Source organism: Myxine glutinosa, chromosome 9 (assembly GCF_964187855.1).
Source record: "Myxine glutinosa chromosome 9, kmMyxGlut1.1, whole genome shotgun sequence".
Lineage (NCBI taxonomy): Eukaryota > Metazoa > Chordata > Myxini > Myxiniformes > Myxinidae > Myxine > Myxine glutinosa.
The window spans coordinates 74,525,008-74,551,557 of NC_136269.1; the positions used below are offsets into that span (position 1 = coordinate 74,525,008).

General features: G+C 43.4%; 1 protein-coding gene across 1 annotated transcript in view; it reads left to right on the plus strand.

Annotated features, from left to right (window-relative positions):
• LOC137435303 (junctophilin-3-like) overlaps positions 1–26,550 on the plus strand; it is an 80,377-nt gene extending 53,827 nt beyond the window's left edge. The window contains exons 6-7 of the mRNA XM_068128970.2: positions 24,361–24,746; positions 25,475–26,550. Of these exons, the coding sequence (XP_067985071.2) occupies positions 24,361–24,746; positions 25,475–25,555 (467 nt within the window). The 3' untranslated portion in view covers positions 25,556–26,550. The remainder of the gene's footprint in view (positions 1–24,360; positions 24,747–25,474) is intronic.

Sequence of the window (26,550 nt, forward strand, 5' to 3'; positions counted from 1 at the left end):
CATGGCCAGCTGTACGTGGGCTGCTCGAGGGTTGGAAAACCAAGCAATCTTTATGTCTTGGCACCAAGTAAGAAAACCAGAAATGTTGTGTACCAAGAGGTTTTGAGAAATTGAAAATTGACAAACGTCATGTAGGAAATGTACTGTGATATTGCTCTAAAATATACATGTTCTTTTCATCATATCTTTGTATTATTCCTATTCAACCGGGCGAAGCCGGGTACCTCAGCTAGTTTATCTATACATCGACACATCTGGGCAGTGTCTGTGTTGTCACTTAACGACTCCCTCAAACTTTTGTTTCCGTGGTTGTGAAGTGTTTTTAATAAGGTTGTGGTGGTTTTGAATCACGTGGTGGTGAGGTGTTTTGAATTACGTGGTGGTGAGGTGTTTTGAATAGTTGGTGATGAGGTGTTTTGAATTACGTGGTGGTGAGATGTTTTTAATTACGTGGTGGTGAGGTGTTTTTAATTACGTGGTGGTGAGGTGTTTTGAATTACTTGGTGGTGAGGTGTTTTTAATTACGTGGTGGTGAGGTGTTTTGAATTACTTGGTGGTGAGGTGTTTTTAATTTCGTGGCTGTGAGGTGTTTTTATTACGTGTTTTATGGCTGTGAGGTGTTTTATTACGTGTTTTATGGCTGTGAGGTGTTTTTATTACGCGTTTTATGGCTGTGAGGTGTTTTTATTCCGTGTTTTATGGCTGTGAGGTGTTTTTATTACGTGTTTTATGGCTGTGAGGTGTTTTTATTACGCGTTTTATGGCTGTGAGGTGTTTTTATTACGTGTTTTATGGGTGTGAGGTGTTTTTATTACGCGTTTTATGGCTGTGAGGTGTTTTTATTACGCGTTTTATGGCTGTGAGGTGTTTTTATTACGTGTTTTATGGCTGTGAGGTGTTTTTATTACGTGTTTTATGGCTGTGAAGTGTTTTTATTACATGTTTTATGCCTGTGAGGTGTTTTTATTACGTGTTTTATGCCTGTGAGGTGTTTTTATTACATGTTTTATGGCTGTGAGGTGTTTTTATTACATGTTTTATGGCTGTGAGGTGTTTTTATTACGTGTTTTATGGCTGTGAGGTGTTTTTATTACGTGTTTTATGGCTGTGAAGTGTTTTTATTACGTGTTTTATGGCTGTGAGGTGTTTTTATTACGTGTTTTATGGCTGTGAGGTGTTTTTATTACGTGTTTTAAGAGCTGTGAGGTGTTTTTAATTTTGTGGTGGTGAGGTGTTTTTATTACGTGTTTTATGGCTGTGAGGTGTTCTTATGACATGTTTTATGGCTGTGAGGTGTTTTTATTACGTGTTTTATGGCTGTGAGGTGTTTTTATTACGGGTTTTATGGCTGTGAGTGTTTTTATTACGTGTTTTATGGCTGTGAGGTGTTTTTAATTTCGTGTGGTGAGGTGTTTTTATTACGTGTTTTATGGCTGTGAGGTGTTTTATTACGTGTTTTATGGCTGTGAGGTGTTTTTATTATGTGTTTTATGGCTGTGAGGTGTTTTTATTACGTGTTTTATGGCTGTGAGGTGTTTTTATTCCGTGTTTTATGGCTGAGGTGTTTTTTATTACTTGTTTTATGGCTGTGAGGTGTTTTATTACGTGTTTTATGGCTGTGAGGTGTTTTTATTACGTGTTTATGGCTGTGAGGTGTTTTTAGGACGTGTTTTATGGCTGTGAGGTGTTTTTATGTGTTTTATGCCTGTGAGGTGTTTTTTATTACGTGTTTTATGCCTGTGAGGTGTTTTTATTACGTGTTTATGCCTGTGAGGTGTTTTTATTCGTGTTTTATGGCTGTGAGGTGTTTTTCTTACGTGTTTTATGGCTGTGAGGTGTTTTTATTACGTGTTTTATGCCTGTGAGGTGTTTTTTATTACATGTTTTATGCCTGTGAGGTGTTTTTATTACGTGTTTTATGCCTGTGAGGTGTTTTTAATTACGTGTTTTATGCCTGTGAGGTGTTTTTAGGACGTGTTTTATGGCTGTGAGGTGTTTTTATTACGTGTTTTATGGCTGTGAGGTGTTTTTAGGACGTGTTTTATGGCTGTGAGGTGTTTTTTATTATGTGTTTTATGCCTGTGAGGTGTTTTATTACGTGTTTATGTCTGTGAGGTGTTTTTATTACGTGTTTTATGCCTGTGAGGTGTTTTTATTACGTGTTTTATGCCTGTGAGGTGTTTTTATTACATGTTTTATGGCTGTTGAGGTGTTTTTATTACGTGTTTTATGGCTGTGAGGTGTTTTTACTTAACGTGTTTTATGGCTGTGAAGTGTTTTTATTACGTGTTTTATGGCTGTGAGGTGTTTTTATTACGTGTTTTATGGCTGTGAGGTGTTTTTATTACGTGTTTTAAGGCTGTGAGGTGTTTTTAATTTTGTGGTGGTGAGGTGTTTTTATTACGTGTTTTATGGCTGTGAGGTGTTTATTATGACATGTTTATGGCTGTGAGGTGTTTTTATTACGTGTTTTATGGCTGTGAGGTGTTTTATTACGGGTTTTATGGCTGTGAGGTGTTTTTATTACGTGTTTTATGGCTGTGAGTGTTTTTAATTCGTGGTGGTGAGGTGTTTTTATTACGTGTTTTATGCTGTGAGGTGTTTTATTACGTGTTTTATGGCTGTGAGTGTTTTTATTACGTGTTTTATGGCTGTGAGGTGTTTTTATTACGTGTTTTATGGCTGTGAGGTGTTTTTATTCCGTGTTTATGGCTGAGGTGTTTTTATTACTTGTTTTATGGCTGTGAGGTGTTTTTATTACGTGTTTTATGGCTGTGAGGTGTTTTTATTACGTGTTTTATGGCTGTGAGTGTTTTAGGACGTGTTTTATGCTGTGAGGTGCTTTGTATTATGTGTTTTATGCCTGTGAGGTGTTTTTATTACGTGTTTTATGCCTGTGAGGTGTTTTTATTACGTGTTTTATGCCTGTGAGGTGTTTTTATTACGTGCTTTTATGCCTGTGAGGTGTTTTTAGGGACGTGTTTTATGGCTGTGAGTGTTTTTATTACGTGTTTTATGGCTGTGAGGTGTTTTTAGGACGTGTTTTATGGCTGTGAGGTGTTTTTATTATGTGTTTTATGCCTGTGAGGTGTTTTTATTACGTGTTTTATGCCTGTGAGGTGTTTTTATTACGTGTTTTATGCCTGTGAGGTGTTTTTATTACGTGTTTTATGGCTGTGAGGTGTTTTTATTACGTGTTTTATGGCTGTGAGGTGTTTTTATTACGTGTTTTATGGCTGTGAAATGTTTTTATTACGTGTTTTATGGCTGTGAGGTGTTTTTATTACGTGTTTTATGGCTGTGAGGTGTTTTTATTACGTGTTTTAAGGCTGTGAGGTGTTTTTAATTTTGTGGTGGTGAGGTGTTTTTATTACGTGTTTTATGGCTGTGAGGTGTTTTTATGACATGTTTTATGGCTGTGAGGTGTTTTTATTTTTATGGCTGTGAGGTGTTTTTATTACGTGTTTTATGGCTGTGAGGTGTTTTTATTACGTGTTTTATGGCTGTGAGGTGTTTTTAATTTCGTGGTGGTGAGGTGTTTTTATTACGTGTTTTATGGCTGTGAGGTGTTTTTATGACATGTTTTATGGCTGTGAGGTGTTTTTATTACGTGTTTTATGGCTGTGAGGTGTTTTTATTACGTGTTTTATGGCTGTGAGGTGTTTTTAATTTCGTGGTGGTGAGGTGTTTTTATTATGTGTTTTATGGCTGAGGTGTTTTTATTACTTGTTTTATGGCTGTGAGGTGTTTTTATTACGTGTTTTATGGCTGTGAGGTGTTTTTATTACGTGTTTTATGGCTGTGAGGTGTTTTTAGGACGTGTTTTATGGCTGTGAGGTGTTTTTATTACGTGTTTTATGGCTGTGAGGTGTTTTTATGACGTGTTTTATGCCTGTGAGGTGTTTTTATTACGTGTTTTATGCCTGTGAGGTGTTTTTATTACGTGTTTTATGGCTGTGAGGTGTTTTTATTACGTGTTTTATCGCTGTGAGGTGTTTTTATTACGTGTTTTATCGCTGTGAGGTGTTTTTATTACGTGTTTTATGGCTGTGAAGTGTTTTTATTCCGTGTTTTATGGCTGTGAGGTGTTTTTATTACGTGTTTTATGGCTGTGAGGTGTTTTTATTACGTGTTTTATGGCTGTGAGGTGTTTTTATTACGCGTTTTATGGCTGTGAGGTGTTTTTATTACGCGTTTTATGGCTGTGAGGTGTTTTTATTACGTGTTTTATGGCTGTGAGGTGTTTTTAATTTCGTGGTGGTGAGGTGTTTTTATTACGTGTTTTATGGCTGTGAGGTGTTTTTATTACGTGTTTTATGGCTGTGAGGTGTTTTTATTACGTGTTTTATGGTTGTGAGGTGTTTTTATTACGTGTTTTATGGCTGTGAGGTGTTTTTAATTTCATGGTGGTGAGGTGTTTTTATTACGTGTTTTATGGCTGTGAGGTGTTTTTAATTTCGTGGTGGTGAGGTGTTTTTATTACGTGTTTTATGGCCGTGAGGTGTTTTTATTTCGTGTTTTAGGGCTGTGAGGTGTTTTTAATTTCGTGGTGGTGAGGTGTTTTTAATTTCGTGGTGGTGAGGTGTTTTTATTACGTGTTTTATGTCTGTGAGGTGCGTGTTTTATGGCTGTGAGGTGTTTTTATTACGTATTTTATGGCTGTGAGGTGTTTTTATTACGTGTTTTATGGCTGTGAGGTGTTTTTATTACGTGTTTTATGGCTGTGAGGTGTTTTTATTACGTGTTTTATGGCTGTGAGGTGTTTTTATTACGTGTTTTATGGCTGTGAGGTGTTTTTATTACGTGTTTTATGGCTGTGAGGTGTTTTTAATTTCGTGGTGGTGAGGTGTTTTTATTACGTGTTTTAAGGCTGTGAGGTGTTTTTAATTTTGTGGTGGTGAGGTGTTTTTATTACGTGTTTTATGGCTGTGAGGTGTTTTTATGACGTGTTTTATGGCTGTGAGGTGTTTTTAATTTCGTGGTGGTGAGGTGTTTTTATTACGTGTTTTAAGGCTGTGAGGTGTTTTTAATTTTGTGGTGGTGAGGTGTTTTTATTACGTGTTTTATGGCTGTGAGGTGTTTTTATGACGTGTTTTATGGCTGTGAGGTGTTTTTATTACGTGTTTTATGGCTGTGAGGTGTTTTTACTTTTGTGGTGGTGAGGTGCTATATTACGTGTTTTATGGCTGTGAGGTGTTTTTATTACGTGTTTGATGGCTGTGAGGTGTTTTCAATTTCGTGGTGGTGAGGTGTTTTTAATTTCGTGGTGGTGAGGTGTTTTTAATTTCGTGGTGGTGAGGTGTTTTTATTACATGTTTTATTGCTGTGAGGTGTTTTAAATTACTTGGTGGTGAGGTGTTTTGAATTACGTGGTGGTGAGGTGTTTTGAATTACTTGGTGGTGAGGTGTTTTGAATTACGTGGTGGTGAGGTGTTTTGAATTACTTGGTGGTGAGGTGTTTTGAATTACGCGGTGGTGTGGTGTTTTGAATTACGTGGTGGTGAGGTGTTTTGATTTACTTGGTGGTGAGGTGTTTTGAATTACGTTGTGGTGAGGTGTTTTGAATTATGTGGTGGTGAGGTGTTTTGATTTACTTGGTGGTGAGGTGTTTTTAATTACGTGGTGGTGAGGTGTTCTGAATTACTTGGTGGTGAGGTGTTTTTAATTTCGTGGCTGTGGGGTGCTTTTATTACGTGTTTTATGGCTGTGGGGTGTTTTTATTACGTGTTTTATGGCTGTGAGGTGTTTTTATTACGTGTTTTATGGCTGTGAGGTGTTTTTATTACGTGTTTTATGGCTGTGAGGTGTTTTTAGGACGTGTATTATGGCTGTGAGGTGTTTTGATTACGTGTTTTATGGCTGTGAGGTGTTTTTATTACGTGTTTTATGGCTGTGAGGTGTTTTTATTACGTGTTTTATGGCTGTGAGGTGTTTTTAGGACGTGTTTTATGGCTGTGAGGTGTTTTGATTTCGTGTTTTATGGCTGTGAGGTGTTTTTATTACGTATTTTATGGCTGTGAGGTGTTTTTATTACGTGTTTTATGGCTGTGAGGTGTTTTTATTACGTGTTTTATGGCTGTGAGGTGTTTTTATTACGTGTTTTATGGCTGTGAGGTGTTTTTATTACGTGTTTTATGGCTGTGAGGTGTTTTTATTACGTATTTTATGGCTGTGAGGTGTTTTTATTACGTATTTTATGGCTGTGAGGTGTTTTTATTACGTGTTTTATGGCTGTGAGGTGTTTTTATTTCGTATTTTAAGGCTGTGAGGTGTTTTTAATTTTGTGGTGGTGAGGTGTTTTTATTACGTGTTTTATGGCTGTGAGGTGTTTTTATGACATGTTTTATGGCTCTGAGGTGTTTTTATTACGTGTTTTATGGCTGTGAGGTGTTTTTATTACGTGTTTTATGGCTGTGAGGTGTTTTGATTACATGTTTTATGGCTGTGAGGTGTTTTTATTATGTGTTTTATGGCTGTGAGGTGTTTTTATTACGTGTTTTATGGCTGTGAGGTGTTTTTATTACGTGTTTTATGGCTGTGAGGTGTTTTTAGGACGTATTTTATGGCTGTGAGGTGTTTTTATTACGTGTTTTATGGCTGTGAGGTGTTTTTATTACGTGTTTTATGGCTGTGAGGTGTTTTTATTACGTGTTTTATGGCTGTGAGGTGTTTTTATTACGTGTTTTATGGCTGTGAGGTGTTTTTATTACGTATTTTATGGCTGTGAGGTGTTTTTATTACGTATTTTATGGCTGTGAGGTGTTTTTATTACGTGTTTTATGGCTGTGAGGTGTTTTTATTTCGTGTTTTAAGGCTGTGAGGTGTTTTTAATTTTGTGGTGGTGAGGTGTTTTTATTACGTGTTTTATGGCTGTGAGGTGTTTCTATGACATGTTTTATGGCTCTGAGGTGTTTTTATTACGTGTTTTATGGCTGTGAGGTGTTTTTATTATGTGTTTTATGGCTGTGAGGTGTTTTTAATTTCGTGGTGGTGAGGTGTTTTTATTACGTGTTTTATGGCTGTGAGGTGTTTTTATTACGTGTTTTATGGCTGTGAGGTGTTTTTATTACGTGTTTTATGGCTGTGAGGTGTTTTTATTACGTGTTTTATGGCTGTGAGGTGTTTTTATTCCGTGTTTTATGGCTGAGGTGTTTTTATTACTTGTTTTATGGCTGCGAGGTGTTTTTGTTACGTGTTTTATGGCTGTGAGGTGTTTTTATTACGTGTTTTATGGCTGTGAGGTGTTTTTAGGACATGTTTTATGGCTGTGAGGTGTTTTTATTACGTGTTTTATGGCTGTGAGGTGTTTTTATGACGTGTTTTATGCCTGTGAGGTGTTTTTATTACGTGTTTTATGCCTGTGAGGTGTTTTTATTACGTGTTTTATGGCTGTGAGGTGTTTTTATTACGTGTTTTATGGCTGTGAGGTGTTTTTATTACGTGTTTTATGGCTGTGAGGTGTTTTTATTACGTGTTTTATGGCTGTGAGGTGTTTTTATTACGTGTTTTATGGCTGTGAGGTGTTTTTATTACGTGTTTTATGGCTGTGAAGTGTTTTTATTCCGTGTTTTATGGCTGTGAGGTGTTTTTATTACGTGTTTTATGGCTGTGAGGTGTTTTTATTACGTGTTTTATGGCTGTGAGGTGTTTTTATTACGTGTTTTATGGCTGTGAGGTGTTTTTATTACGTGTTTTATGGCTGTGAGGTGTTTTTATTACGTGTTTTATGGCTGTGAGGTGTTTTTAATTTTGTGGTGGTGAGGTGTTTTTATTACGTGTTTTATGGCTGTGAGGTGTTTTTATGACATGTTTTATGGCTGTGAGGTGTTTTTATTACGTGTTTTATGGCTGTGAGGTGTTTTTATTACGTGTTTTATGGCTGTGAGGTGTTTTTACTTTCGTGGTGGTGAGGTGCTTTTATTACGTGTTTTATGGCTGTGAGGTGTTTTTATTACGTTTTATGGCTGTGAGGTGTTTTTATTACGTGTTTTATGGCTGTGAGGTGTTTTTATTACGTGTTTTATGGCTGTGAGGTGTTTTTAATTTCGTGGTGGTGAGGTGTTTTTATTACGGGTTTTATGGCTGTGAGGTGTTTTTAATTTCGTGGTGGTGAGGTGTTTTTAATTACGTGGTGGTGAGGTGTTTTGAATTACTTGGTGGTGAGGTGTTTTTAATTTCGTGGCTGTGGGGTGCTTTTATTACGTGTTTTATGGCTGTGGGGTGTTTTTATTACGTGTTTTATGGCTGTGAGGCGTTTTTATTACGTGTTTTATGGCTGTGAGGTGTTTTTATTACGTGTTTTATGGCTGTGAGGTGTTTTTAGGACGTGTTTTATGGCTGTGAGGTGTTTTGATTACGTGTTTTATGGCTGTGAGGTGTTTTTATTATGTGTTTTATGGCTGTGAGGTGTTTTTATTACGTGTTTTATGGCTGTGAGGTGTTTTTATTACGTGTTTTATGGCTGTGAAGTGTTTTTATTACGTGTTTTATGGCTGTGAGGTGTTTTTATTACGTGTTTTATGGCTGTGAGGTGTTTTTATTATGTGTTTTATGGCTGTGAGGTGTTTTTATTACGTGTTTTATGGCTGTGAGGTGTTTTTAGGACGTGTTTTATGGCTGTGAGGTGTTTTGATTACGTGTTTTATGGCTGTGAGGTGTTTTTATTATGTGTTTTATGGGTGTGAGGTGTTTTTATTACGTGTTTTATGGCTGTGAGGTGTTTTTAGGACGTGTTTTATGGCTGTGAGGTGTTTTGATTACGTGTTTTATGGCTGTGAGGTGTTTTTATTACGTGTTTTATGCCTGTGAGGTGTTTTTATTACGTGTTTTATGGCTGTGAGGTGTTTTTATTACGTGTTTTATGGCTGTGAGGTGTTTTTAGGACGTGTTTTATGGCTGTGAGGTGTTTTGATTACGTGTTTTATGGCTGTGAGGTGTTTTTATTACGTGTTTTATGCCTGTGAGGTGTTTTTATTACGTGTTTTATGCCTGTGAGGTGTTTTTATTACGTGTTTTATGCCTGTGAGGTGTTTTTATTACGTGTTTTATGGCTGTGAGGTGTTTTTATTACGTGTTTTATGGCTGTGAGGTGTTTTTATTACGTGTTTTATGGCTGTGAAGTGTTTTTATTACGTGTTTTATGGCTGTGTGGTGTTTTTATTACGTGTTTTATGGCTGTGAGGTGTTCTTATTACGTGTTTTAAGGCTGTGAGGTGTTTTTAATTTTGTGGTGATGAGGTGTTTTTATTACATGTTTTATGGCTGTGAGGTGTTTTTATGACATGTTTTATGGCTGTGAGGTGTTTTTATTACGTGTTTTATGGCTGTGAGGTGTTTTTATTACGTATTTTATGGCTGTGAGGTGTTTTTATTACGTGTTTTATGGCTGTGAGGTGTTTTTATTCCGTGTTTTATGGCTGAAGTGTTTTTATTACTTGTTTTATGGCTGTGAGGTGTTTTTATTACGTGTTTTATGGCTGTGAGGTGTTTTTATTACGTGTTTTATGGCTGTGAGGTGTTTTTAAGGACGTGTTTTATGGCTGTGAGGTGTTTTTAGGACGTGTTTTATGGCTGTGAGGTGTTTTTATTACGTGTTTTATGGCTGTGAGGTGTTTTTAGGACGTGTTTTATGGCTGTGAGGTGTTTTTATTATGTGTTTTATGCCTGTGAGGTGTTTTTATTACGTGTTTTATGCCTGTGAGGTGTTTTTATGACGTGTTTTATGCCTGTGAGGTGTTTTTATGACGTGTTTTATGCCTGTGAGGTGTTTTGATTACGTGTTTTATGGCTGTGAGGTGTTTTTATTATGTGTTTTATGCCTGTGAGGTGTTTTTATTACGTGTTTTATGCCTGTGAGGTGTTTTTATTACGTGTTTTATGGCTGAGGTGTTTTTATTACGTGTTTTATGGCTGTGAGGTGTTTTTATTACGTGTTTTATGGCTGTGAAGTGTTTTTATTACGTATTTTATGGCTGTGAGGTGTTTTTATTACGTGTTTTATGGCTGTGAGGTGTTTTTATTACGTGTTTTATGGCTGTGAGGTGTTTTTATTACGTGTTTTATGGCTGTGAGTTGTTTTTATTACGTGTTTTATGGCTGTGAGGTGTTTTTATTACGTATTTTATGGCTGTGAGGTGTTTTTATTACGTATTTTATGGCTGTGAGGTGTTTTGATTACGTGTTTTATGGCTGTGAGGTGTTTTTATTACATGTTTTAAGGCTGTGAGGTGTTTTTAATTTTGTGGTGGTGAGGTGTTTTTATTACGTGTTTTATGGCTGTGAGGTGTTTTTAATTTCGTGGTGGTGAGGTGTTTTTATTACGTGTTTTATGGCTGTGAGGTGTTTTTATTACGTGTTTTATGGCTGTGAGGTGTTTTTATTACGTGTTTTATGGCTGTGAGGTGTTTTTATTACGTGTTTTATGGCTGTGAGGTGTTTTTATTCCGTGTTTTATGGCTGAGGTGTTTTTATTACTTGTTTTATGGCTGCGAGGTGTTTTTGTTACGTGTTTTATGGCTGTGAGGTGTTTTTATTACGTGTTTTATGGCTGTGAGGTGTTTTTATTACGTGTTTTATGGCTGTGAGGTGTTTTTATTACGTGTTTTATGGCTGTGAGGTGTTTTTAATTTTGTGGTGGTGAGGTGTTTTTATTACGTGTTTTATGGCTGTGAGGTGTTTTTATGACATGTTTTATGGCTGTGAGGTGTTTTTATTACGTGTTTTATGGCTGTGAGGTGTTTTTATTACGTGTTTTATGGCTGTGAGGTGTTTTTACTTTCGTGGTGGTGAGGTGCTTTTATTACGTGTTTTATGGCTGTGAGGTGTTTTTATTACGTGTTTTATGGCTGTGAGGTGTTTTTATTACGTGTTTTATGGCTGTGAGGTGTTTTTATTACGTGTTTTATGGCTGTGAGGTGTTTTTAATTTCGTGGTGGTGAGGTTTTTTTTTATTACGGGTTTTATGGCTGTGAGGTGTTTTTAATTTCGTGGTGGTGAGGTGTTTTTATTACGTGTTTTATGGCCGTGAGGTGTTTTTATTTCGTGTTTTATGGCTGTGAGGTGTTTTTAATTTCGTGGTGGTGAGGTGTTTTTATTACGTGTTTTATGGCTGTGAGGTGCGTGTTTTATGGCTGTGAGGTGTTTTTATTACGTGTTTTATGGCTGTGAGGTGTTTTTATTACGTGTTTTATGGCTGTGAGGTGTTTTTATTATGTGTTTTATGGCTGTGAGGTGTTTTTATTACGTGTTTTATGGCTGTGATGTGTTTTTATTACGTGTTTTATGGCTGTGAGGTGTTTTTAATTTCGTGGTGGTGAGGTGTTTTTATTACGTGTTTTAAGGCTGTGAGGTGTTTTTAATTTTGTGGTGGTGAGGTGTTTTTATTACGTGTTTTATGGCTGTGAGGTGTTTTTATGACGTGTTTTATGGCTGTGAGGTGTTTTTAATTTCGTGGTGGTGAGGTGTTTTTATTACGTGTTTTATGGCTGTGAGGTGTTTTTATTACGTGTTTTATGGCTGTGAGGTGTTTTTATTACGTGTTTTATGGCTGTGAGGTGTTTTTATTACGTGTTTTATGGCTGTGAGGTGTTTTTATTCCGTGTTTTATGGCTGAGGTGTTTTTATTACTTGTTTTATGGCTGCGAGGTGTTTTTGTTACGTGTTTTATGGCTGTGAGGTGTTTTTATTACGTGTTTTATGGCTGTGAGGTGTTTTTATTACGTGTTTTATGGCTGTGAGGTGTTTTTATTACGTGTTTTATGGCTGTGAGGTGTTTTTAATTTTGTGGTGGTGAGGTGTTTTTATTACGTGTTTTATGGCTGTGAGGTGTTTTTATGACATGTTTTATGGCTGTGAGGTGTTTTTATTACGTGTTTTATGGCTGTGAGGTGTTTTTATTACGTGTTTTATGGCTGTGAGGTGTTTTTACTTTCGTGGTGGTGAGGTGCTTTTATTACGTGTTTTATGGCTGTGAGGTGTTTTTATTACGTGTTTTATGGCTGTGAGGTGTTTTTATTACGTGTTTTATGGCTGTGAGGTGTTTTTATTACGTGTTTTATGGCTGTGAGGTGTTTTTAATTTCGTGGTGGTGAGGTTTTTTTTTATTACGGGTTTTATGGCTGTGAGGTGTTTTTAATTTCGTGGTGGTGAGGTGTTTTTATTACGTGTTTTATGGCTGTGAGGTGTTTTTATTACGTGTTTTATGGCTGTGAGGTGTTTTTATTCCGTGTTTTATGGCTGAGGTGTTTTTATTACTTGTTTTATGGCTGCGAGGTGTTTTTGTTACGTGTTTTATGGCTGTGAGGTGTTTTTATTACGTGTTTTATGGCTGTGAGGTGTTTTTATTACGTGTTTTATGGCTGTGAGGTGTTTTTATTACGTGTTTTATGGCTGTGAGGTGTTTTTAATTTTGTGGTGGTGAGGTGTTTTTATTACGTGTTTTATGGCTGTGAGGTGTTTTTATGACATGTTTTATGGCTGTGAGGTGTTTTTATTACGTGTTTTATGGCTGTGAGGTGTTTTTATTACGTGTTTTATGGCTGTGAGGTGTTTTTACTTTCGTGGTGGTGAGGTGCTTTTATTACGTGTTTTATGGCTGTGAGGTGTTTTTATTACGTGTTTTATGGCTGTGAGGTGTTTTTATTACGTGTTTTATGGCTGTGAGGTGTTTTTATTACGTGTTTTATGGCTGTGAGGTGTTTTTAATTTCGTGGTGGTGAGGTTTTTTTTTATTACGGGTTTTATGGCTGTGAGGTGTTTTTAATTTCGTGGTGGTGAGGTGTTTTTATTACGTGTTTTATGGCCGTGAGGTGTTTTTATTTCGTGTTTTATGGCTGTGAGGTGTTTTTAATTTTGTGGTGGTGAGGTGTTTTTATTACGTGTTTTATGGCTGTGAGGTGCGTGTTTTATGGCTGTGAGGTGTTTTTATTACGTGTTTTATGGCTGTGAGGTGTTTTTATTACGTGTTTTATGGCTGTGAGGTGTTTTTATTATGTGTTTTATGGCTGTGAGGTGTTTTTATTACGTGTTTTATGGCTGTGATGTGTTTTTATTACGTGTTTTATGGCTGTGAGGTGTTTTTAATTTCGTGGTGGTGAGGTGTTTTTATTACGTGTTTTAAGGCTGTGAGGTGTTTTTAATTTTGTGGTGGTGAGGTGTTTTTATTACGTGTTTTATGGCTGTGAGGTGTTTTTATGACGTGTTTTATGGCTGTGAGGTGTTTTTAATTTCGTGGTGGTGAGGTGTTTTTATTACGTGTTTTAAGGCTGTGAGGTGTTTTTTATTTTGTGGTGGTGAGGTGTTTTTATTACGTGTTTTATGGCTGTGAGGTGTTTTTATGACGTGTTTTATGGCTGTGAGGTGTTTTTATTACGTGTTTTATGGCTGTGAGGTGTTTTTACTTTTGTGGTGGTGAGGTGCTATATTACGTGTTTTATGGCTGTGAGGTGTTTTTATTACGTGTTTTATGGCTGTGAGGTGTTTTTATTACGTGTTTGATGGCTGTGAGGTGTTTTCAATTTCGTGGTGGTGAGGTGTTTTTAATTTCGTGGTGGTGAGGTGTTTTTAATTTCGTGGTGGTGAGGTGTTTTTATTACATGTTTTATTGCTGTGAGGTGTTTTAAATTACTTGGTGGTGAGGTGTTTTGAATTACGTGGTGGTGAGGTGTTTTGAATTACGTGGTGGTGAGGTGTTTTGAATTACGTGGTGGTGAGGTGTTTTGAATTATGTGGTGGTGAGGTGTTTTGATTTACTTGGTGGTGAGGTGTTTTGAATTACGTTGTGGTGAGGTGTTTTGAATTATGTGGTGGTGAGGTGTTTTGATTTACTTGGTGGTGAGGTGTTTTGAATTACGTTGTGGTGAGGTGTTTTGAATTATGTGGTGGTGAGGTGTTTTGATTTACTTGGTGGTGAGGTGTTTTGAATTACGTTGTGGTGAGGTGTTTTGAATTATGTGGTGGTGAGGTGTTTTGATTTACTTGGTGGTGAGGTGTTTTGAATTATGTTGTGGTGAGGTGTTTTGAATTATGTGGTGGTGAGGTGTTTTGAATTATGTGGTGGTGAGGTGTTTTGACTTACGTGGTGGTGAGGTGTAATCGTCCCAAACTTCCAGTCTGCCCCTACCCCTCCCCTATGTCTGCGGAGGGGTTCTTTGTATGTGCAGAGGGGTTCTTTCTTGAAAAAAAAACATTCAACCTAAATTGCCTATAAAAATGTAATATCACAAACACAACAAATACATTTGTGCAAAGTAATTGTTTGTATTATGATTGGTGAAAATCATGACAGCACAGCAACTCAGGTACAGTCATTAGCCTCTGTTAAAATAAGCCCGCTCCTCAGTATCGACGCTTGGTGAGGCGAGCGCTAGTTGTATATATAAATATACATATATACAAACTTTTCACCCCTTTAAAAGATTTAAAAAAAATAAATTCTAACATGCTGTCCCAATGGCCTATTGGATAAAGACTCCCAAGCGGGGGATTGTGAGTTTGATCCCCGTCTGGGTTGAATATTTTTTCCCCTTACTTTTTCAAGTCTTTTATATCGTCTTGAACAAAGTCTTGCATGGTGAACAAATGCATTTTGTTCATATTTAAAATGTATCTTGTGAAAAATATCAGGGGCATAAAAACGGCCCCTTTATATGATATTTGCCATGTGGCAAACTATAGAAAAGAAGGGACATTATTGGGTAAAATTCCAGGGGCATAGAAACGGTCCCTTTATATAAGGGTATGTGCCATGTGGCAAAGTAAAGAAAAGAAGGGACATGCCATAGCTTGTATAAAATGCCAAACAATACAAAATAAGGGGAATTTAAAAAAATCTCGTGTGCATGCTGTACTACCAGGTGTTGGTTTATCCTGGTGTTGGTTTAGCGGTTAGGGTGCAGGCTTGGGATCCGAGGATCCTGTGTTCGAATCCCGGTCGATCGCTAAATTAACGCCAGGGGGGTTGACTCAGCCTGTCATCCTTCCGAGGTCGGCAAATTGAGTACCAGCTTGCTGGGATGAATGATCCCGGTGTGTTCCCCGGTTTAGAATAGGTACACCGTATCCCTGCGCATCGTAAGAGCGTGACCAAGGGTTGGCGTCAGGAAGGGCATCCGGCCATAAAAACATTGCCTCAAAACAGGGAACCATGATTGCCATGGGGCCCGCAAGGCTAACCCCTGCTCTAGCGGGAAAATGGCCTTAAAACGATCATTCATTCATGCTGTACTACCCTAGTGGTCTGAGGAGGAACCAAGTAATGCTCTAGAAAAGTTCATATAAAGGGGTGCCCTACATCTGGCAAATTAAATACATTTACTTCTTCATGCAGCTGTATGAATCAAATTGGTGCTCCTTTATAAAAACTTTTCTAGAGCATTACTTGGTTCCTCATAAGAACACGAGGGTAGTCCAGCATGCACACGAGATTTTTTGATTGTCCCTTCTTTTCTATTGTTCGACATTTTCTATAAGCTATGGAATGTCCCTTCTTTTCTCTACATTGCCGCATGGCACATACCCTTATATAAAGGGGCCTATTCGATGCCCCTGGCATTTTACCCAAGAAAATACATTATGCACAAGTCTTTTTTTTATACAAAATATAGGCTCGTGGAAACGGAGTATGATGACAAAGAGTAAAAGGCAACAAATTTTAACTGACAGTGAGGCAAGAGTTGGACACCAAAAAAATGGAATGAACGAACAGAAGAGAGAAGGAGAGAGTGTGAAAGAGAGAGAGAGAGAAAGAAATGAAATCCTGGTAAACTGCAAGTAAGACCTTAGTTAGGTTAGGTAGGGTTAATGGGGGTAGAAACACCGTGGGTAGAGATGGGGCATGAGATGGTGGTACGCTGCTTGCTTGAAACCCTGAAGGGAAGTGATTGAACCGTCTCAGGGAGGTGCGTCCACAAACAGGGAGGGCGTTGGGTGGAGAAAAGATTGGCAGAAAGACTGGATATTGGACTTTTAACTAGGAGTGGGTTACTCGATTAACATATGATTCTGGGGGAGCTGGGAAGGGTCAGAAAGCTAAGAGCGCAGATGGAGTAGTGGCTGGGTATGGAGGGGGGAGGGCACCAACCTCTCCGATGTGATAGCAACAGGTCTTGTACTTTTGGCCTCATCACAGGAGAGGCCAATAATGTTGAGAGCTTTAGATTCCATGGAATCCAGGAGAGGCGTTATATGCTGGTGCACGTGCCCACAGGGAGTGGAGAACCCCTTTGGTGTATGGATGGCCACAAGCGTTTGTAGGCTACGAGCATTTCTGGTTTTAAGGAAAGACTTGAAAAACAAAATGGAGGAATGCCGAATACGTGGCTGACTTTGGAGGCCAGCCTTTTCTACAAGGTGACCCAGTATAGGTCATGGCTGATGGTGAGGCCCAGAAGTTCAAGAGACCGAAGCTCTTCCAATGGTTGACCATGGAAACAATTGAAGATAAACATAGCATTTTGTGTTTAATAGGTTATTACAGTTGTGGGGCTATCACAAAGTATCCAAATGAAACAGACCATTTGATGATGAAAAGCCAGGATTCGTCAAAGGTCAGCCAGAAAACCCCTCAAGCAACAAAAGTTTGGGCACATTGGACTAGTAACGTACTGTATATTGATGAGCATTTATTTGACGAGCTTGAATTGAAGCGGACAGAGAGAATCGAAAGGAAAGGAGTTCATCTGTACTGAAGTTCTAACGTCACATTTTAGTTAAAGTCAATAATGTGCAGTTGGTAGCTTACTGCAAAGCTTTTTTTTCACAAAATATTTTTGACCACAACATTTTAGCCATGCAAGCTCGTTCACCATGTAGTATCGATACAAGAGAACCTCTCGACGTTGACCTTTTTTCCAAACTAACAAATGTTTACCAAGTAGCTTGTATTCCATTAAAGATCCACCTTGCATATTAAGATGAAAGTTTGGACACGGAGTTCCAAACCATGGGACTTCAAGTGCGAAAGTAACACACGAGGCAGATAATGTTTCCCGCAAGCGTTTTTTATCCAGCATCTCCGATTCTGACTGGACAATCTTTAAAAAGCACCAATGAGATGAAAATAACATGTTTCTTGTGCAAAAGAAATAACACTCCTCCCTCCAGGTCTTTAAAACATCTGTTCACCACCATCTCTTATCTTCCCCCATCCAAAACCTTGATCTTTTCTACCCACACTAATTCACCCCAGATCCACTTTTCTGAAATACCGACTTCTTTCCTGGAAGTCCTAGCAGTCAGTGTCCATGTGGTTTTTTTTTTTTACCTCCTCCTCCCCCAAGCCCTCCACCTCCCACAGATCTCCCGATGTCCCTGCTCTCAAATGTTGTACTTGTGTGCTTCCCCTTCTCTCCCCATATTGTCTCTCGCTCCCTTTATTTCGCCTTATATGTCCGATATATATATTTTTTGTCATTAATGTTAGCTCTTACACGAGCCTCGATCTTGTATACAAAAAAAAGAAAAGAGAATAACGTTCTGTGTTCAGAAATGCATAATTTATACCTGATGTTGCTGTGATAACCTAATAAAATAACCTAATAATATTGTTGCGGTTCTATGCCGCCCTTCTTCCCCTTACCAAGGGGGGATTAATCCCCTTGTTCTTGCTGGGCTTGGCGGAACCAAGGCTTGATACGTCCCTTCCGGACAAACGCAGAGTAGGGTCTCGGGACCACTTCTCGCTCGTACCTAATTCCCTGCGCCGCCCTGGAAGCGAGGAAGCAAGCCTTGCACGAGTCACGTGTGGTTTGAGTACGCCAAGTGGATTGAGTACCACGTGGTCCGTGCAGTCTTAGTTAGTGGAACCCGATTTGAGCGATCCCATTCGTACCACGCTTAGCCAATGAAGAAACCACAGAAATGATCGTATGGAAGAAAGGAAGAACACAGGTTTAATTATTCCCACACGTATTTACAATGATCGGGGACGCAGAGACACAGAGCAGCCTTAGACAATCGTATCTAATACCCAGACAACGGGCCCGTCTCATTCACACAGGGAATTGCAGATGGGTAGGTGGTCAGCCAACGCGTCGACGTGGTCGTCCAGAGACGGCCTCCGTCCGGCTCTCCACGGCCCCAGCACGTCCCGCGAAGATAGCAGCAGGCGATGGCAGGAACCTCGTAGCGCGTCTCCCGAACAAAGCAGATGACGAGGTGGAACGGTAAAGGGCGGGACTCTCAGCGCGGCTGGCGATGACTCTGCCATTTTCCTCACTCGCGCGTCCTAAATGCACTGTATAGCGATCGGCCTAAGACTCAACCGAGCATCACTCATAAAAGCGCGTCTTTCAGTTCATGCGCGTCGGCTTCGCCCGCGTATATTGTACAGCTCTCGGACGCTCACAACTCCTCTTCCTCGATCCTTCCAGGCTGGCCAGTGCGCACGAGTTCTTTGCTCATCAAGTCCTATCGGGTTCTCCAGCACTAGTCCTCTTTCTACTGCCGTGTGCGCGCGAGTACTTTCGAGGGCTTTGCGCAGCGGGTTTTATAGCTACGCCCCCCAAACCTTCTGGCACCCGCTCGAACATTCTTACCACGCCCGATGATGCCACGCCGCCGACACCACCTCTGAGCCCTGATTGGCGGCTCGCGCTTACGGTCAGTGCTTCTGCCGCTCCGCCTCGGTCCTCCTGACCTTCCTAGCCTGCCTCGTGTTAATTCGCCCAAAATGAACCCAAGTTAGCGCAAAGGGGCATGAGGCTAGGGTAGCTGGAAAGTCGGTAGAAGTAGAGCCTATTCTCCTGGCTCTACTCAACGCCCAGAAGTTGCCCAGAAACAACTTGCCTTTGTCTCCTGGAAAGCAAATCCAACGGAAGGAAATCTCATTTCCTTTCACAAAGTGGGATTGAAGAGAGTGAGGGAGTTTGTTCCAGAGGCGGGAGAAAAGAGGATTGAAGGAGTGAAGGTGAGCAGAGAGTCTTGATTTTGGCAGTTTAACCATAAGAGGGTTGCAGGCAGATCTTATGCGACCTGTAGGAATATTTGGGGGACAGAGCCCAGAGAGAGCTGGGGGGCAAGGCCGAAGAGGAGTCAGCAGAAGACGGAAAGACCACCAACCTGCCTGCGGTGAGTGAGTGAAAGGCCCGTGAAGTTAGCTTCATCGCGGGAGATTCCAATGATTCTGAACGCTTTGGTTTCAACAGCGTGAAGACGACCTAGGTGTGAGGCAGGAGCACCAGCCCAGAGGGGAGAGCAGTATTCCATTGAGCTGCGGATGAAAGCCTTGTATGTGGTGAGGAGCTCAGGTGTGCCAAGGAAGGACTTCGCACGACGGAGGATGCCCAGTCGGCGACTGGCTTTGGAGGCCAGATTTGAAATGTGGTTTTCCCAGGAAAGATCATGGCAGATAGTGAGACCCAAAAGCTTGAGTGACAGAACTTCTTGGAGAGGATTATTCAGAAAGTGGATGGGAGGGTTGTCCAGTTGGTCTTTTCGGAGAGACATCGTAAGAGTGTGAGATTTGTCAGGATAGAAAGACATGTTCCACTTGTTTGCCCAGTCTGTGATTTTGTCCAGGTCTGCAGAGAGTGAGGAGGCTGCAGACTGCCGATCTGAGGGATGAGGAATGGAGCGACAGAGAGTAGAGTCATCAGCAAAGAGATAGAGAGGATTTTCAAGAGAGTCAGAGAGATCATTGATGAAGACCTGAAAAAGCACAGGGCCCAGAACACTGCCTTGGGGAACTCCAGCCTGAACAGGAAGAGGAGATGCGAGAAACCCATTCAGGGCCACACGTTGACTACGACTAGAGAGGAAGTCCGCCAGCCATGCGTGGAGATTTCCATGGATACCAAAGGAGGAGAGTTTGTTGAGCAGAGCGGGGTGCCAGACCGTATCGAAGGCACATGATATGTCAAGGGAGAAAGCTCTAATTTCCTGTTTGGCATTGAGGACCTCCATCCATTGTTGAGAAAGCAGAGCAGCATGTCCAGAGTTGAGTGACCAGGTCTGAAACAAAATTGATGATCAGAGATCAAGCGGAGAAGAGGAAAGATTTCATATCCGAAGCAATGATGGATTCCATGACTTTGCTGATAATTGGGAGAAGGCCGATTGGTCTGTAGTTGCTAGGATCTGTTTTTGCACCTTTTTTGTGCAAAGCGGTGATGTTGGCTGATTTCCAAGTTGTCTGTTCTTGGAAATCAGCCACCTCCTGCCCCCTTCATCCTCCCCCTCAAGGTAATTCCAATCAGTCACAACATGGTGAACTTCCTCAATCTGACAAGTACGGAGTATGATGACAAAGAGTAAAAGGCGGTCCACGGAGATGCGGTCCGGCTTGCCGCCAATGTCGATGATGAACGACTTGTCGTCCCTCTTCAGGACCCGGAAACGTCCATCGTACGGCGGCCGGAGCGGTCCCCGGTGTGCGTCGTGCCGGATAAAAACGTACTCCGCAGTTCGAAGTGCTGGGGGGACGTGGGGTTGGGGGCACCGGGGCAAATCTCCTGGTGGCCTCCTGGAGGACCGAGCGTTGGTGAGCCACGGACCAGAGGCCGGTGGCGTCAGGGATGAATTCGCCCGGCATGCGCAGTGGCTGGCCGTAGACCAGCTCGGCGGTGGAAGCCTGGAGGTCCTCTTTAGGGGCCGTTCGGAGGCCCAATATGACCCACGGGAGCCTGTCGGCCCAACCGTCGTCCTGGAGGCTGGCCCTGAGAGCAGCCTTCATCGAGCGGTGGAACCGCTCGCACAAGCCGTTGGCTTGGGGGTGGTAGGCCGTGGTGCAGTGTAGCTTGACCCCCCAAGGCCTGGGCGACCACGCCCCTAAGCACGGAGGCGAATTGCAGGCCTCTGTCGGAAACGGGCAATCCAGGTGCCAATGAAGGCCTGCGCCACATCGGCGGATGTCGTTGATGCCAGCGGGACGGCCTCCGGCCACCTGGTGGTCCTGTCCACCATCGTGAGGAGGTGGGTGAAGCCCCGCCAGGAGGGCAGGGGTCCCACCAGGTCCTCATTGACGTGGTGGAAGCGCCGCGCGGGCACGTCGAATGGTGCCAACGAGGCCTGGGTGTGCCGGTGGACCTTCGCGCATTGGCAGGCGACACAGGCGTTGGCCCAGTCGCGGATGTCCTTACGGAGCTCGTGCCAGTTGAACTTCGCTGCCACGAGCTTCTGTGATGCTTTCCGGCCCGGGTGGGAAAGGCCGGGGAGGGCGTCAAAAATGTGCCGCTGCCATCCGGTGGGCACGATGGGGCGAGGTTGGCCCAGGTCAACGTCGCACAGGAGAACCGTACCTGTGTCCTCGAAGGGGACGTCGGCCAACCACAGGCCTGTGTCCGCTGTCCGGAGGGCTTGCACCGTGGGGTCGGTGGTCTGGTCGGCCGCCATGCGGGCGAATTCCACACCCAGGTGGACGGTGTTCGCGCCGGACCGGGAGAGGCAATCGGCCACAGGGTTGTCCTTGCCCGCGACGTGCCAGATGTCCGTCGTAAATTCGGACACGGCGGAGAGGTGGCGCTGCTGGCGGGCCGACCACGGCTCCGTAACCTTGGCCATGGCGAAGATCAGGGGTTTGTGGTCCACAAACGCCGTGAACGGGCGGCCCTCCAAAAGATGGCGGAAGTGGCGAACAGCCAGGTAAAGGCCGAGGAGCTCGTGGTCGAAAGCGCTATACTTGCGCTCGTTAGGGCGAAGCTGCCGGCTGAAGAAGGCCAGTGGTTGCCAAGCCCCGTTCACTCACTGTTCATACACGGCGCCCATCGCGTCGTCGGAAGCGTCCGTGGTGAGGGCGATGGGTGCGTCGAGCGCCGGGTGTGCCAGCATGGTCGCGTTGGCGAGGGCCAGCTTAGCGCCCGTGAATGCCGCGTCCATCTCTGTGGTCCAGGCGACGTCGTGCTTGGCCCGGCTTGCCCCGGAGGGCTTCGTACAGGGGGCGCATGAGTTGGGCGGCGCGAGGCACGAACCGGTGGTATAAATTTACCATCCCCAAAAATTCCTGTAGGGCCTTGATGGAGCGGGGACGCCGGAAACTTGTGACTGCCTCCACCTTGGTAGGCAGCGGGACGGCCCCACGCTTCGTGATGCGGTGCCCCAGTAAGTCGACGGCCGTTATGCCAAACTGGCATTTTGCCGGGTTGATGATGAGGCCGTGCTGGCCGAGGCGCTCAAAAAGCATGTGCAGGTGGATGAGGTGCTCCGCCCGGGATGTGCTGGCGACGACAATGTCGTCCAGGTAAACAAAAAGGAAGGTGAAGTCGCGCAGCACGCTGTGCATCAGCCGCTGGAAGGCCTGGGCCGCGTTCTTAAGGCCGTACGGCATGCGAAGGAACTCGAAGAGGCCAAAAGGTGTAATTACCGCCGTCTTCGGCACGTCGGCCAGCCGGACGGGTACCTGGTGGTAGCCCCTAATGAGGTCGACCTTGGAAAAGATCACCCACCCCACCAAACGGGTGGGAAAGTCCTGTATGTGTGGTATCGGGTACTGGTCGGGGGTGGTGGCGTCGTTGAGGCGGCGGTAATCGCTGCATGGTCGCCATTCGCCACCCGGTTTGGGCACGATGTGCAGGGGCGAGGCCCACACGCTATTCGAGCGCCGCACAATGCCCAATCGCTCCAGCGCGTCGAATTCCGCCTTCGCCACGGCGAGTTTGGCCGGGTCGAGGCGGCGAGCCCTGGCGTAGACCGGTGGACCTGTGGTCGGGATGTGGTGTTCGACGCCGTGCTTGACGGCGACGGCCAAAAACGTCGGCTGCGTGAAGGCGGGAAACTGGGCGAGTAGGTGGGTGAAATCGTCTACGGCCGGGAGCGCGCAGGCTAGCTTGGTTGGTGCGGAGCCGCTCAATGAGCAAGCGAGTGAGCTGAAGGTCTCCGCGTTGATGAGCCGACGCCGTTTGACGTCGACCAAAAGCCCATGCGCGCAAAGAAAATCTGCACCCAGCAAGGCCATGGGCACGTTCGCCGTGATGAAGTCCCACCTGAAGTGCTGGCCCCCGAAGCAGAATGCGACGCTGCGCAAACCGAAGGTGCGGATGGAGGAGCCGTTTGCGGCGACCAAGGCGGGGCCGCACAGCGCGGCCTGTTTGTCCTGCACCGAGGTGGGTATCACGCTCAGCTGAGCGCCGGTGTCGCACAAAAAACGCCGCCTGGACGCTGTATCTGTGATAAACAGAAGGCTGCCTGAATGGCCGACGCTCATGGCAGGCAGCGAGCGCCGGCCTGGTTGTTTCCCGACCTGCCGAAAGTGCACGGTGGGCGTCACGTTCTGGCCTTCTGCCCGAACCTGGTGTGGTAATAACACATGGTCCGCTCTGGTGGAGGCTCCAGCGGTCGCGTCGGGTTCGGTCGACGGGGCGTCGCGGCGGCCGCTGCCGCCAGTGGCGCTGACTCGGCCGGTGGTGGCACCGATCGTGGCGCGGGCGTTGCCTTGGTCGGCCCAGGGTTCCAGGCGGCCGCTCCGACGTGTCGCCTGGCCGAGAAAAATTTATCGGCCTCCTTGGCCAGGGCGCGAGGGTCCGTGATGGGCGAGTTAGCCAAAGCTAACCGTACCTGCCCGGGTAGCTGCCGGAGGAACAGCTCGCGGAAGAGGAAATCCGGGCTGTGGTCGCCGAGTAGAGCCAGCATGTGGTCCATGCGCTCGGATGGATGGGCCTCACCCAGCTCCGGGAGGTCGAGTAGTTGTCGTGCGCGTTCGGTCTCCATGAGTCCAAACGCACCGAGGAGTAGGCCTTTGAGCGCGCCGTATTTGTCGGCGTTCGGCGGGTTCTGTAGGAAGCTCAGGACCCGGGCCGCGGTGGAGGCGTTGAGCATGGAGACCACATATTGATAGCGCGTCGTGTCCTCCGGGATGTTCCGCAGGGCGAAGAGAGAAGCCGCTTGGGCGAACCAGACGGCCGCGTGCGATTCCCAAAAGCCCGGGAGCTTCAAAGCTACAGATGACTCCATCGCCATGTTCTCGAAAAGGGGTCACCAATTGTGGGAGCTATGCTCGCACGATAAAACCGGACAAAATGAACGACGCCAGGAATGAAGTTTCACTGAGCTATTTATTTCCAGCTCACTCGAAAGAACTCAAAAGCACTGAATCAGCCCATCGAACGGGCGGCAATTTATAAGTAAAGCTCAACACACAAAAGCCACGCCTCTCAGGCGGGGCGTGGTATGCAAATAGGTAAGCCAAGTGTTCGCCCGGGAAAGGCAAGTCTGGACACGCCCGGGCGAGTCCGGACAAGTGACCGCTCGCCGGTTGCGTCATCGGCCGGTGCAAGGTAATTGTGTCATGCTTCCGGTAACCGCTACACTATAACGTTTTATAACGTTCTGTTTTGTAACGTTCTGTGTTCAGAAATGCATCATTTATACCTGATGTTGCTGTGATATCCTAATAAAATAACCTAATAATATTCCTCTGTCGTTTTCCCCAAGCTATGAAACCACGACGTAAACGGCGAGGGCCTCCCACTCTTTTTAAGAAAGAAATGAGACCTCTTCGCCGGCGTGAGAACATATCAATTTCCACTCGCGTGAAGGAGGAGTTCATGGCAGACTACCATGGCTATACCATCCGCACCAGGCAAGGCCTCATTCAGTACACCACCAACGTTCATTGCCCGTGCTCGGCTTCAAATACCATAGCTGCACCTATTTCGATGGAGGATGACAGTAGCCAGCTGACCAATGCAAGGTCGGTTGGGACGAACCAGGATGAGAACAGAGCGGACAACAACAGTGTTGAGGATGTGGAAGGAGAGTTTATGAACTCTGCTGAGAAGGAAGCCGTGGGCGTTGAAACAACTCAACAGTATGTGAAGGTGAGTGCGAGATGTGAAAATTGTACAATCACTACTGATGCCACGATGGCCTGGTGGTAATTGGTGAGGACCTTCATAAAAATTGGTGTGGCTTCAAATCTGCCTGAAGAGCTATATTAAAAACATTTGGATTTGAAGATTCTGGAAACCAAGCTTGTCATTGGCTATGTTACTATTTGAACCCATGTAGCTCACTAACGACCTTGAGGAAGGAGGAAATCTGCCTTCTCTACCAAAGGGTAAATGTGATGCTCATCCACTATTTATATGGTTGACTCATTGTCCTTAGGGAAAATTGTGAATGGCATTAAAATACTGCTAATGAAAGATAATGCTGCGCAATCACTCCTCCCTTCAACAAAAGTATCATATATCTAGCTTACATATGCAAAAATGGTGGAATTATTGACCACCACCACCACCACCACCACCCATGTAGTCTACAACAAAAAACCCTAAAATTCTACAAGTACAGAACTTAAGGTGGGTATGTACTGGCCAACCTGTGTTGGTTTAAACCACATGCCTCATCATTTAGCTGATTAGTTGATGATGTGGGTCATTTTTTTTATCGATTTGCCTTGCATCAGGATATTATGCTGAAAATGTGATGTCAAAGATGTGAAGCAGGCTTGATGGGCCAAATAGCCTTTCTTAAATCTGCTTATTTGTACAAGTTTTTCATTTCAACTTTGTAACTGGACAAACTGTCTACCGTCACCTCCTAGGGCCCAAACACATTGATTGCAGCCATGCTGGGCATGCTGGTGCTTGGTGTGATGGTGCTGGGCGTGCTGGTAATGACGTGATCACAAAAAAAGTGAAGAAGATCATACCTGGGAAATTTTGCAAACGCACGTTCCAGCCAACCTGGTTCTCGGGACTCCATCCCACCACGTGTACATATTGACAGCTGTTTGTCCAAGTGTCTTGGGTCACTGGGACACGAGTTTTCTGGACTTTTATCACCACCGCTCTGACTAATTGGCATGCATGCATGAGTCCGCAATTCAGTTTGTTAGTATTTTCTGCACACACTCAGGCCCGGGATTTTGTTTTGCAAATCGGTTGTCTTTGCATTTGGAAGAATGGTATGCAAGACAGAAAAATTGTCACGGTGCTCTTGCTCTGATGGCACATTTTTAGTTTTCTGCATTAACTTTTAATTCAAAAGAAAACGATAATCTAAAGCATTTCTGCAGAAAATCGTAACTCTGAGTTTTATTATTGGATGCAGCACGATGCGAAGCATGGTTGGGGAGGGGGGAAGGAGGGCAGAGGAGGGGAGCGGATGTGAAAGGGTTTAAAGTTTCACCATATTTGCTCACATGATAAATAAATCGCTCCTTAAAATTAGCTGCTACCCAACCTTTAAAATTGCAATATAAATTCATGACAATGTGGACTTGAAATACTAAGCTCTTGTTTGCCATTTTTCTCTCATAAAACGTTTTGTAAAACATTCTTTATCAAAACTAGTTTCCTCAGTAACAACTTGGTTCAAATAAAACTCTCAAACTCTACATCAAATACAAGATCAGGTGGTTCACTGCATGAAGAGCTATCCATTCATAACAAACACTAAGAGCCAAAATAATACGTATACAAACTAAATGGTATTCTTGGAATACTTACCCTGCGCAGTCAACATGGTGCGAGCCAACTCTTCTGTTTTTTTACTTTTTTTTTTTCTTTGATCCAATATGGCTGTCAGACCACATGAATGATGACATCAGAAATTTCTATTCTCTAATATAATTGTTGCAAAGATCACGCTCAATAAATTTCAAAATGATCAGACTAA